The sequence below is a fragment of the Equus caballus genome, chromosome 7 (assembly GCF_041296265.1).
Source record: "Equus caballus isolate H_3958 breed thoroughbred chromosome 7, TB-T2T, whole genome shotgun sequence".
Taxonomy (NCBI): Eukaryota; Metazoa; Chordata; class Mammalia; order Perissodactyla; family Equidae; genus Equus; species Equus caballus.
The window spans coordinates 33,229,131-33,243,992 of NC_091690.1; the positions used below are offsets into that span (position 1 = coordinate 33,229,131).

Genomic DNA, 14,862 nt, shown 5'->3' on the forward strand with positions numbered 1-14,862 from the left:
CACCTTGCAAAAGAAAAGTGGTTTTAAATCAAACATTTTAACTTCCATCTTATGAAACTTCATAAAGAACATCAAATGAAAACCAAATTAAGTATGAAAGTGAAATAATAAAGTTAACAGCAAAAAACTTAATAAAAGAGGAAGCAGAAGAACAATATACAAAAATCAGTTAATCTAAAAGCCGTGTTTTTGAGATAGCAAAAGTGATAATTCTCTACTCAGACTGGTCAGGTCAAAAAGACAAAAGACACAAATAACCAATAACAGAAATATGAGAGGACGTTACTATCAATCCTACAGACATTAAGAGGAAAGTAAAGGAATATTATGAACAAATTTATACCACTAAATTTGACAACCAATGAAGGATAGATTCATTGAAAGACACAAACTGCCAAAATTCACTTAAGAAGAAATAGGTAAATAAAATGGCTGTATATGTAATAAATAAATTGAATATTCAGTTGAAAACTTTCCCACAAGGAAAATTCTGGGTCCTGGTAGCTTCGTTGTTAAAATCTACCAACTATTCACAAAAGAAATAATACCAATTCTACACAAACTCTGAAAAATTAAAAAATAGAGAAATTGTACAATTCCTTCCATAAGATAAGCATAAGCCTGTTACCAAAACCAGACAAAGTAGTTACAAGAAAGGAAAACTGAATACCAATAACCTTCATAAGCATAGATGAAAAGTTTTTTCTTAAGTTTTAGCAAATTGAATCCAACATTATGTAAAAAGAGAAATGCATCGTGAAAAGTTAGATTCAATCTTAGGAGTGCAAGATTGGTTTAATATCTGAATATCAATCAATGTAATTCACCATATTAAGAGAATAAAAAGATAAAACTATGTAATCATATAAATAGATGCAGTAAAAGTATAAAAAACTATAAATAGAAGGGAAAGGAACTTCCTCAACCTAATGAAGGTCACCTACAAAAAAAATCTGCAGCTAACTCCACACTTACAGGTGAAGAGTGAATCCTTTACCCCAAAGTGTGGAAAAACGCAAGAATTTCCACTCTCACTATTGTTATTTGACATTGTACTGGAGGCCATAGAAAATTCAATAAGACAAGAAAAATAAATAAATGGAGGATATGCTGCAAAAGAAAAAGAGGATTACTTCTAATAGAAAAGTACATGATTGTATTAAAAATAATCCCAACAAATCTAAAAAATAGTCCTACCAGGACTTGTAAAGTTCAAAGAATATAAGGTCACAGAATATGAGGTCAGTGTTATTTCTATTTATTAGCAATGAACAATTGGAAATTGACGTTTTTAAAAAGCCGTATGCTTTACAATAGCACCAAAAATAATGAAAACTTAAGAATAAATTTAATAAAATATGTGCAAGATTTGTACATTCTGAACTATAAAACAGTGAAGAAAGAAATCAAAGTAGACATATAAATGGAAGGTAAACAGTGTCTATGAATCAGAAAATTCAATATTGTTAAGATGTCCATCCTGTCTAAGCTGATTTATATATTCCATGCAGTTACATTAAATTCCAAGCAGGGTGATTTACAGAAAGCTGATTCTCAAATATATGTGGAAAGCCAAAGAAACAAGAAAAGGTCAAAACAATATTTTAAAAGAACAAAGCTGGAAGACTCACACTAGCTGATTTCAAGAGTTGCTATAGTGCTACAATAATCAAGACAAAGTGGTATTGGCAAAATGATACACAGATAGTTCAGTTGAACAGAAGATAGAACACAGAAATAGATCCATGCACAGTCATACCTCATTTTATTGTGCTTCACTTTATTGTGCTTCCTCAATATTGCGTTTTTTACATATTAAAGATTCATGGCAACGCTGTGTCAAGCAATTCTAGTGGCAACATATTTCCAACAAATTTTGCTCACTTTGTGTCGCTGTGTGATATTTTGGTAATTCTCACAATATTTCAAACTTTTTAATTATTATTATATTTGTTATGATGATCTGTGATCAGAGATCTTTGATGTTACTGTTGTAATTATTTTGAGGCCCCACAAACCACGCCCATAGAAGGCAGCCAATTTAATCAATAAATGTTGTATGTATTCTGACTGCTCCGTTGCTCCATTGATTGACTGTTTCCCTGTCTCTGCCTTTCCTCAAGCCTTTCTAATCTCTGAAACAGAAAGATGCTAAAATGTATTGGAATTAGGTCAATGAATAACTCTAGAATGCCCTCTAAGTGTTCAAGTGAAAAGAAGAGTCACACTTCTCCACATCTCTCACTTTAAATCAAAAGCTAGAAAAGATTAAGCTTAGTGAGGAAGGCATGTTGAAAATAGGCCAAAAGCTAGACCTCTTGTACCAAACAGTCGAGTTGCGAATGCAAAGGAAACGTTCCTGGAGGAAATTAAAAGTGGTACTCCAGTGATCACATGAATGATAAGTAAACAAAACTTACTTATTGCTGATATGGAGAAAGATATTGCTGATATCTTCTGGATAGAAGATCAAACCAGTCACAACATTTGCTTGAGCCACAGCCTAATCTAGAGCAAGGCTCTAACTCTCTCCAATTCCATGCAGGCTGAGAGACTGCAGAAGAAAAGTCTGAAGCTAGCAGAGGTTGGTTCATGAGGCTTAAAGAAAGAAGCCTTCTCCATAACAAAAAAGTGCAAGGTAAAGCAGCAAGTGCTGGTGTAAAAACTGTAGCAAGTTATCCAAGAGATCTAGTTAAGACAGTTAATTAAAATAGCTACACTAAACAACAGATTTTCAATGTAGATGAAACAGCCTTACATTGGAAGAAGATGCCATCTAGAACTTTCATAGCTACAGAGGAGAAGTCAGTGCCAGGCTTCAGAGCTTCAAAGGACAGGCTGGTTCTCTTGTTAGGCGCTAAGGCAGCTGGTAACTAAGTTGAAGCCAGTGCTCATTTACCATTCCAATAATCCTGCCAAATATACTCTGCCTATGCTCTATAAATGGAACAACAAAGCCTACTGACAACACATCTGTTTACACCATGGTTTACTGAATAGTTTAAGCCCACTGCTGAGACTTACTGCTCAGTAAAAAAGATCCCCCTCAAAATATTACTGTACGTTGACAATTCACCTGGTCATGCAAGAGCTCTGATGGAGACATACAAGGAGATTAATGTTGTTTTCATGCCTGGTAACACAGCATCCATTCTGCAGCCCATGAATCAAAGAATAATTTTAACTTTCAAGTCTTACTATGTAATAAATACATTTTGTAAGGCTATGGTTGTCACAGGTAATGATTCCTTTGATGGACTTTGGGCAAAGTGAATTGAAAATCTTCTGCAAATGATTCACCATTCTAGATGCCATTAAGAAAATTCATAATTCATTGGAAGAGGTCAAAATATCAACAAAAACAGGAGTCTGGAATAAGTTGAATCCAACCCTCATGTATATCTTTGAGGGGTTCAAGATTTCAGTGGACAAAGTAACTGCAGATGTGGCAGAAATAGCAAGAAACTATAATTAGAAGTGGAGCCTGAAGATGTGACTGAATTGCTATAATCTTAAGATAAAACTTTAATGAAGTTGTTTCTTAAGAATGAACAAAGAAAGTCATTTCTTGAGATGGAATATAATGCTGGTGAAGACGCTGTGAAGACTGTTGAAATTTCAGCAAAGGATTTAGAATATTGCTTGAATTTAGTTGGTAAAGCAGTGACAGGTTTCGAAAGGATTGACTCCAATTTTGAAAGGCGTTCTACCCTGGGTAAAATGCTAAAAAACAGCATCACATGCCACAGAGAAGTCATTCATGAAAGGAAGAGCTAAGCAATTTGGCAAACTTCATTGTTGCCTTATTTTAAGAAATTGCCACAACTACCCAGCCTTCAGCAACCACCACCTTAATCATCAGCAGCCAACCACATGGAGGTAAGACCCTCCAGCAGCAAAAAGATTATGATTTTCTAAAGCCTCAGATGATGCTTTTCATTTTTTAGCAATAAAGTATTTTTTAATTAAGATAAATACATTGATTTTTTGAACATTATGCTACTGTACACTTAATAGACTACAGTATAATGTAAACATAACTTTTTTTCTAACCAAAGCCCCGGTATCTAGTTGTAGGTCATTCCAGTTCTTCTATGTGGGATGCCACCACAGCATGGCTTGATGAGAGGTGCATAGGTCCGCACTCAGGATCTGAACCTGTGAACCCTGGACAGCAGAAGCAGAGTTCAGGAACTTAACCACTTGGTCACAGCACCAGACCCTAAACATAACTTTTATATGCACTGGAAAACCAAAATATTTGTGTGACTTGCTTTATTGGCAATTCACTTTATTGCAGTGGTCTGGAACTGAACCTACAATATCTCTCAGGTATGACTATATATCAGGTTAATTAATTTTGACAAAAGTGCAAGGGCAACTTAATGAAGAAATTACAAGCTTTTCAAATAATGAGGCAAGGATAATTAGATATACATACCAAAAGTGAACAAATATACTAACAGCAAACAAATTCAATCTCTACTTCAGAACATTAAGAGAAATTATGGCAAAATGAATCATAGATATGAATGTAAAACATAAAACCTTAAGACTTTTAGAAAATAAAAATGGAAAGATTTGCGACCTAGGGTTAGACAAGCATTCCTAAGATAGGATACCAAAGACACAGTTCATAAAATAAAAAATAGTTAATTTAGACATTATCAAAATTCAAAACTTTTTCTCTAAAAACACAATGTTAAAAGAACAAAATGACAAGCCAAACACTGGAGGAATATATTTTCAAATCTATCTAATAAGAAACTTATATCCAGAATGTATAAAGAACACTTAACACTCAATAGTGAGTAAGCAAACAATCAAATACAGAAATGAGCAAGTGATGTGAACATATACTTCACCAAAGAAGATATATGGATAGCAAATAAACACATGAAAAGATATTCAACATCATTAGTCATTACAGAAATGCAAATTAAAAGCAAAGTGAGGTACCACCACAAAACTATTAAATATGCTAAAATTAGAGAAATAATAATAACTGACTATACCTAATGCTGGTGAGGATGTAGAACAACTGGAATTCTCATACATTACTAGTGGGAATACAAAACGGTACTGCCTCTTTGGAAAACAGTTTCACGGTTTCTCTTAAAGTTGTCCCCATCTAAACATTTGCCTAAGTAAACGAAAACATATGTTCACACAAAAATTGTGTATTTATGTTTATAGTAGTTTTATCATCCTTCAAGTGGTGACTGAATAAATGAACTACAGTACAGTCAGGTTTCACTTAATGACAGGGCTACATTCTAAGACATGTGTTGCTGGCGATTCATTGTTAGGCAAATATCATAGCGTGTACTTACACAAACCTGGATGGTAGAGCCTACTACACACCTAGGCTGTATGGTCCTAATCTTTTGGAACCACAATCATATATGCAGTCTGTCGTTGACTGAAACATGATTATGTGGTGCATGACTGTACACCCATGCAATCATTCTACTCAACAGCGAAGAGGAACAAATTACTAATACATATAACAATATGGATGAGTCTCAAATTCATTGCGTTAAGAGAAAGAAGCGAGACTAAAAAGACTACATAGAGTATGATTCCATTTATGTGACATTCCAGAAAAGGAAAAACTATAGCCACAGAAAACATACTAGTGGCTTCCAAACATAAGGAGTGGGGAGAGTTTTACTGTAAAGGAGGATGGGGTAGTATCTTTCTTTCAGTGATGGTTACTCTGCTTCCTGTGTTGACAACACTTAGAGAACTATAAACTAGACATTGAATTTTTCCTCTGAGTTATTCCTTAATAAAAGAAAATCTAAACATACACACACAATGAGTTTCCACTTCATGTTTCATATTGACTAGAACAGCTAAAATTAGGAAAAAAATGTAACACCAAGAGAAGATGTGAAACAATTTCACCTTACACACATTTCTGTTGGGAATGTAAAATAGTAAACCACTTTGATAAAGTTTGGAAATTTCATATAGAGTTAAGCATATACTTACCGTATGATCCAGCAATTCAACTCTTAGATATTTTCCAAAGAGAATGAAAACATATACTGCAAAACAACTTGCATACACATACTAAAAGCAGCTTTATTAATTATAGCCAAAATCTGAAATCAATCCAAATGTCCATTAAAAAACAGAAGGGTAAACAATTTGTAGTGTATTCAGACAATAGAATATTACTCAGCAATAGCAAAGAACAAACTGCTGACACACAATAAAATAAAACCTGATAAATATTATGTTAAGTGAAAAGAGCTAAATACAAAAGAATATGTATTCTATAATCCTATTTTTATGGAGTTCTAAAAGAGGTGAAATGAGTCGATAGCGATAAAAATTACATCAATGTTTGCTTAAGGTGTATAATGTGGAGTTTGGCTGAAAACGGGGAAGAGGAAACTTTCTGGTATGATGGAAGTAGTCTATATAGTGTTCTTGGTGGAGATTGTATGGATATAACCAAAAAGCTATCAAGTTATATACCAAAGATTTGTACATTTTACTATATGTTAATAACACTTCAAAAAATAAAATTTAAAATATGAATTCTTTATATATACTTTTATAAACCACAAAATATTGAGCAACATATTGTTCAAAAGATCCACTGAGACATATTATGGAAAAATAGGGGGTTTTTTGGTAACATATCTCTACACGATGACATCAGTGGGGACATCCACTTCCTTATATGTCACCATCAGATGCATTATACTGAGCTGGATGAATGGTTCTAACCTGCATAAGTCTCTGATATGTCCATAAAAGAAATGCTGAATTTTATTAAATCCACTTCTAAGACCTAGAGAAAGTCAGTGGAGTTGAGGCAGATACACAATGAGAACTCAGAAAAAAAATCAGATAAAATTACAGATATGCATCAGTTTCCATATAAGCTTTTGTCACATGAGTGCCACTAGTTTTACAATGAGTTTATGTTTCTATTACCAATGGTAATGATTGAGCCTCAATCTTGTTTTTTTAAAGATTGGCACCTGAGCTAACATCTGTTGCTAATCTGCTTTTTTTTCCTTCTTCTCCCCAAAGCCCCACCGTACACAGTTGCATATTCTAGTTGTGAGTGCCTCTGGTTGTGTAATTGGGACACCGCCTCAGCAAAGCCTGATGAGCGGTGCCATGTCTGCACCCAGGAACTGAACCAGTGAAACCTTGGACCTCTGAAGTGGAGCGCAGGAACTTAAACACTCGGCCACAGTGCCGGCCCCAGAGCATCAATCTGTATCATTTATTTAGTGATAAACTTACAAATGGGTAATTTCAGTTTAAAAGTATGGCAAATTTTATGTTTCACAAAACAGAAAAGCAAAATCAAAAGAAGATTCTAGCATGCAAGGAAACAGGAAAATTCAACCCATACTTAGAAAAAAATTAATTTATGGAAAATATCCAGAAATGACACATAAGCTAAAATTAGGAGACATGGACAATAAAGCAGCTATGATCAATATGTTACATATGTTTAAGAAGGTAAAGAATTAGCATGGTAAATATACAGATAGAAGGGATGAAAAAATGAACAAGAATTTTAAGAGACAAAAAAGCACTGTATTTGAAATAAAAAACATACTGTATGGGATTAACAGAAGATTAGACACTGCAGAAGAAATTATTAATGAACTTGAAAACAACAATAGAAGCGCACACACTCACAAAGATTGAAAATGAATAAACAGTGTATTAGTGAACTGTGAGACAATTACAAGTGGCCTAATGTATATGTGGTTGGAATTCGAAAAGAAGCAGGGACACAAAAAATATTTTAAAGAACTTCAAGCTGAAGAAACGTGAGGAATAGCTCTCCGAAGTATAGAATAATCAAATTGATTATGCCAATGATAAAGAGAAAAACTTAAAAGCATCTCGAGGGGAAAAAAGATACATTACATTCAGAAGAATGAAAATAAGAATGACAACAGAATTTTCATCAAAACAAAGTAAGCCACTTGGCACTGGAGCAAAACATTTCAATCAGTGAAAGAAAATACTGTCAATCTATATCTCTATACCCAGAAAGAATCTTTCACCAACTGAGAAGAAATAGACATTATTAAGCATACAAAAATTGAAAAATAGAACTACTCTTTTTAAATAACTATTCTTTACAGCATATCCTAAGTATAGTGGTTAGCAGAGTAATGGAATTGCTTTTCTTTGCATTCCATATCAACATTTTCAAAAATTCTGAGGTAATAAAGTCTGAATTGATGATGTTTTCTGCTGGTGGTTAGGTTGAAACCGTACATTTGAAAGAAGTATGAGGACTATATCAGACTAGGATCCTTGAGTAGCCTTGCATTCAAGTATCAAAAAAAAAAAAAGCTATAGCTTTGAAATTACAATTTGTTTATGGTTAACAATTTAAACTGGTTTGTTTGAATTGCTCAATCTTTGTGAATAAAAATTTTTGAAGTTTCATCTATTTCCAGCCAAAAGAGATTTTGTAAGTTTAAGCTGGGTAATGCTGCATAATATAAATGCATATATTCACACTGGTGTACATTTCATAGTTATAGTTACAGATCCAATCAAACCACTGTGAATAAAATTGGCATTTTTGGAAAAGAGCAGTTTTAATAAGAAAATAAAGTTGTGCTTCATTTAAATAAAAAGTTCAAATATTTCCTTGGATTCAAGTGAAGTCTGACCCAAGGGCTCAGATGATGTGACTAAGGTCTGGTTTCTCTTGTCCTTTCTCAGTCCTGCTCCCTCAGCGTAAGTTCAATCCTAACCAGGTTTTCCGCTTATGGTCACAAGATGACCAGTGAACGTTCAATCCAAAGGCCTCTGGTTTCTTTCTGGCAAGGACAAACAATTGAAAAGTATCACCAAATATCTCAGATTTGGTGAGCCTGATTACCAAAACCATAAAGGGCCACTTCACTCATTAGGACTCAAGAATAGCCAGTGTGACTATCTTTCAAAATCAGTGGTTAACTAGAGAATTCAAAAGTCAGAACATTAGAAATGAGAGGTGAGTTAGGGGGACAATTTAGAAAAAGTAAAGTTTAGCAAAAACAGGGATAAACAGAGTTTGAAAATAAAAAGAAAAGCTGAGAAGATCGATGAAGTAATTTTAGGCAATTAAAGTGGATCCAGCTCATGCATTGAGAGAGAGAGGAACAGTAAGAGACATTAGAAAAGCTGGAGAAAAATAGAATATTTCTAAGCATTTGCAAAGCTATATAAGCCCATCAGAAGCTGGAGAAAACTCTTCAGTTCTACTAAATGAATTATTCTGGCAATATTTTGTAACCTGGGTAGATGTTACATTGATATTTTTCATTATTTACTAAACTATAAATAAATGTTCCATGAACTTTTCAATATGTGTACTAAGTTCAGTGGTAAGATAAGAAAAATCAGTATTGTCAATATATACCCTATTAATATAAATTATTTAAAACTCAAAATACACCTAAAATTAAAACAGAATTGTGATTATTTTTAAGATAATATTTCCAAATAAAATATCTTCATAATCCTTAATGAAAATGTGTGCTCATTCTGGAACATACATTTTTAATCAAAGTTTTTGAATTAAACAACAACTTCCAGTCAAGAATTCTTAACAATTGTAGCCATAATTTTTTTACAATCACCAGAACAAAAAATATTGAATGTAAAAGTAACACAGTTTTAAATCACTTTTTAAACCATCTAAAAATTTACAATTGAATCATACAGATAATGTGAGAGTTGTTTTCTTTCATTGACGAATTTAATGTTAAACCAATTTAGAACAAATTTCACTTTTTCATTTTAAATACTTCAACATAATAAAGAAGCCCTAATTTGCAGAAGCTTGTGCGTTCTTAGAGCAATCATAACAGCTCAGCTGTTACTAACAAGATACATAGCTGGAAATGGACAGAAATATCTGAAATGAAGAGACAGAGACTGCTTCTTCCTGGAACAGATTCAGGATTCCCTGCCTGGCCTCCCATCACCACAGACTGCAGACCAATGGGTGACTATTGTGCTCCTTGGGCACCTGCAACACGAGCTCCTCTAGCATCCCCAAGGGCCTCTTGTCCACAATGGGCACTGTTCCCTCTGCACATGGCTGCTATAGTTGGTGACCAGGTGGTGGAGCATCTCTTCGGTTGGGCTTTTTAAATGGAGCAGTAAATGCCATTTTGTCTCATTGTTCTTGATGCTTGCCAAAGACATGGGAGTGGATCACGTCAAATCTCCTTTACTCTTGACCTCCCAGGAGCCCCTTTGTAGACTACCATCAGTTAGAGCAATCAGACTGAAACCCCAACTAGACAAGGCCAAATTTCACTGGCCTAGGTTCAGTAACTTAACCTGTAACTCATTTGCCATACTGTGTTCTACGCAGTGGTTAAAAAGATCTGTCTCAATTTTTATTCAGGAAGGAGAAAGAATGAGAACTTTGGATAAAACAATCTAAAAAGTTGTCCCTTAAGTCTGCCTTGATGCTGTGGCAAATCAAGGACCTAATAAGATTTCGATTTATTCAGGTGATGGAATTAATTTGATTGATGAACAAGCACTATTCCATGAGTATCAAAATAATACATTTCTAAAATTTCTAACATCATGTTTTCCCTCAACATTAAACTCTGGGATGTTGCCCTTTTAAGTTTATGTTATTTAACCTACTTAAAGCAAATTATAACTAATATAATTTAGCTTTTATATAAAAAAGATTTGATATGCCTTTAAAATTTGCTAATATGAGTTGAATGAAAGTAAAACAAAATTTTTCAAATTTAATTGTTTATGGAGTACCTATTCTATAACAAAAAGATAAGAAAAATGTACAGTTAGGCATCCAATAGACATTTCAGTCAGTAGACTACATATAAGATGCACCATATAGGCTAGGAGTGTAGTAGGTTATAACATATAGGTGTGTGTAAATACACACTAGGATGTTTGCACAACAACAAAATTGCCTAATGATGCATTTATCAATAGGTATCTTTGTCACTAAAGTATGATTGTATATGACAATATTCATGTCTTTAAGAAATTGACTGAATTACATATACATAATTTCCAGGCATTCTATAGTTGTAAAATAAGCTTACATACTCTGAATTTATTTTATATTGAATTTTCTTATTTTATTAATTAAATAATGTTAATTTAAAAACCAGTAAGCTTGAGTTTAAACAATTTTATTTATAAAATTATGAAAGGTGGTTTTAATTAAAATGTTAAGTCAGTTGGATTTGCCAGGTCAACACAAGAAATTCAATCTGTAAAATAAGACTGTTGACTTCACAGAATTGAGCCAGACTGTCTGCCGACTCATACTCCACCAGGGAGCGCTGATGCCCACGTATAGTACTCAGACCACAAGTTATGTACTATGACTAGGATTCACATTTTACTTTTTTATTAAGCACTAAGGATTTATTAGACATGGGTGATATACTTCTCATCCTATATCATTATTAAAGCAAGTGAATTTCTGAAAACATGCCCTTCAGAGTAAAATTCAAACTGAACAGTATTAAGCTATCTGTTTAAGCAGGCATTTTAATGGATGCAGACAAAAGAAGGATAGAAGCACATACGCAGCATTCAGATTCTTCTTGAGGAATAAAAGTTTTAAATAAATTATGACAGTAATATAAGCATAATTAATATAATTACCTGATTATCTGCTCTCATAACTATAATTTTAATCAGATTTAAGTAAAGTTCTAAACCGGCACAATTATCTGTAAGGCTATTCTTAAAAATGAATGTTTTAGAACTTTTCAAAACTCATGATATCTTTGTACAAACATAAAAGTTATGGAGATAATTAACTACATTCCTGACTAAGATATATCCTCTGAGGGACATCTTGCCCTAAATTCACTGAAAGTAGTAATGGACGGTAGACTGTTAATCTTCTGTGTAAGACACAAAATTAAAAAATTTTATACAGCTCTATTTCCTATTGCTTTCTTTTTTTTAAAAAAAAAAAGGACACTTTTTTTGTTTGTTTCCACCTGATAGCATAATATTTAATAGGCTTCTTAAAGCACACATATTACTATAAAAATTGCAGCATGCCTCACTTGGGAGGCTTGCCCCAAACTCCTCAGACTCATTGTCCCAGGAAATGATCAATATCATAAAAAGATTGTGATAATGCATTTCTTTGTAACTCACCTGTTTACCCTGCTGTAAACCAAACTTCTCCAGAGGCAGGTGCATTTTTCTAGTTGAGCATCAGTCTTATAAGCCATTTCTCTGCAACAAGCACCTTGGCTGAGGACATTATTCCCAGGAAAACTCCCTCTTCCAAGCTTATTGGGAAATAAATCTTCAGAATTTATCTCTGTTCCTTCACAATTCTTACTTTCCTTCCATTTCTTTGTTGGATGAACAATGCGTTTAAAAACTGGGCTCTGCGTCATTAGCTGTGTGATCTTCAGCAAGTTACATTTTTCCTCATCTAAAGAATGTGATAAAGAGACTTACCTTTTAATGGAATGTACAAAAAATGCGGCGTATGGTATGGACCACAGATTTATTTTTTTCTCTTAGAGACAAAGGAGAGGAGTCAAATTTTCATATTAAAAGAATAAATCCCAATGGGACAAGGTTTCTACCATATTTTTTTTTCTTACAGATTGGCACCTGAGCTCTAACGTCTGTTGCCAATCTTCTTTTTCTTTTTCTTCCCAAAGCCCCTCAGTACATAGCTATATATTTTTAGTTGTAGGTCCTTCTGGTTGTGCTATGTGGGATGTAGTCTCAACACGGCCTGCTGAGCAGTGCCATGTCCACGCCCAGGACCCAAACTGGAAAACCCAGGGCTACTGAAGGGGAGTGCAGGAACTTAACCACTCAGCAACAAGGCCAGCCCCTCAGTCATATATTTTTGTTTGATTTTTCAAAGCAGGAAACACATCTTCCCTTGCAAAGAGGAACCCCTGTTACACAGTTAGGAAAACAAAGAATCTTGACATTACACGTGGCACTATTTTTTGTGGTCAAGATCATTGTGTAGTTTTTCGTCAAAATTATAATCCACAGAGATATGGATAAGTTAGACAATTTCAGCTCTATTTATGACAAAATATCAGTCAATGAAAGCAATAAATAGTGGCATTCATTATTGGTGGGGATTGAGAAAGATGGGCAGAACAGTATGGCTGATTCCTTCTCAAGCATCCCCAAGAGTAAAAGAAAAACCATGGTTCAATGAGGTATTCAATTTCTTTACATATGTGAGGCTGAAATTCCAAAACAAGAACCATAACTAAAAAAAAAAAAATTCTGAAAAATCCTGGAAATTTTGACAGCTTTACCAGACCCACAATTTTTGCCATTCCTTCAATGTTTTAATGCAATTATAAGTAATAAACCCTTAAAACCAAGAAAGAAATGAACTCATTAGACAGTGTACCATTCCATGACATACCTTTAATGGGATAGATACACACACAAAAATAGTAGGTAGTGTTATCCTTAGACAGGAAAAATTATCAACCATTGTCTCCAACTGGTATGGGGTCACCTTAGCACTGAGGATGACCCTTAAGTCCAAGAATAAGCCCAGAGATTTACACTACGTAGCAAGAGAAGAAAAGACAACAGAACAGAAATTCTCTCAAGATGACTTTAGAAAGACAAATGAAGAGAATGATAAAAGAATCGGAGGAAGAGGTTGAAGAGGAACAGGAAGAAGAGAAAAAGACACAGCCAAGGAGGCTTAGATGGCATATGGTTCCACTCAGTTTGTAAATCTCTTTAGGGTTTTCTTGAGAGCCAGCGTTTGACATCCTTGTTTCTGAGGGTTTGGCATGGGCACCACACTAGTGTAAAACAGTGAGAAAAATTTTCTCTGGCCCACAGACCCAGCAAATGATGGTTTGACATCAGTGAGCAACCCAAACCCATAGAAGAGACCAAACATTATTATATGGGAGCCACAGCTGCTGAAGGCTTTGGACAAACCTTTACCTGATGAGATGTGAAGGATACCGAAAAGAATCAAAGCACAGGAAATAGCGAAAATGATGTCAGATACTATGACAATTGTGCCCACAGTAACAGAAATCACAAGCTCATTGGCATAGGTGCTGCTGAAGGAAAGCTGGAGGACGGGGACAACGCCACACATGTAATTGTTGATGATGTTGGAATCACATATGATCAGCCTGATCATACACCAGGTGTAGACAACGGCACCAGTAAACACAATCACATATGAAACAGACATCAGCAAAGAACAGATCTGAGGGGACATGTTGACTGTGTACAGCAGGGGTTTATAGATGGCCACATAGCAATCATAGGCCATGGCTGTCAATACATAGCACTCAGAGTTCACAAAGAAGCAGAAGAAAAATAGGTGAGTCATGCGTCCTACAGAGGAGATGATGTTCTTCCCTGAAATAAAACTCATTTGCATTTTGGGGGGAAAGACAAATGAAAAACAGAGTGAAGGACAGATTGAAGAGGGAAAAGTACACTGGGTGTGAAGGTGCAAATTCAGACATATTTCATTAATTAAGCTCAAATTGCCCACCACAGTGACCACATAGTTCACCAAAAACACAAAAAACAGGAGCAGTTGGAGTTCAAGTTGGTCTGTTAATCCCACAAGTATAAACTCAGTCACAGAAGATTCATTTTCCACAGCCATTTACTTTGCAGGTGTGATCACAGGAGTAGAAAGTGACGTTTACAATGGACCCTCACTCTTTGTGTCCAGAAGGAGAGCTAGATCTGCTGATTTACAAGCTCAGGGTTGTCTGAAGACACACAGCAAGACTTCCTAAGATTATTCTTAGTGATTCCTCATTTCCTCCTTTACCCCCATTCATGTTGTTTGTCTCTTTCTGGAAAGAATCCTGATAG

General features: G+C 34.6%; 1 protein-coding gene across 1 annotated transcript; it reads right to left on the reverse strand.

Annotated features, from left to right (window-relative positions):
* Window positions 1-13,732: 13,732 nt before the first annotated feature.
* Window positions 13,733-14,647, reverse strand: OR8C1C (olfactory receptor family 8 subfamily C member 1C). The gene is given in 3 exon segments (XM_067053906.1): window positions 13,733-14,444; window positions 14,446-14,479; window positions 14,482-14,647. Coding segments are annotated over 3 exon segments (912 nt in total).
* Window positions 14,648-14,862: the final 215 nt, after the last annotated feature.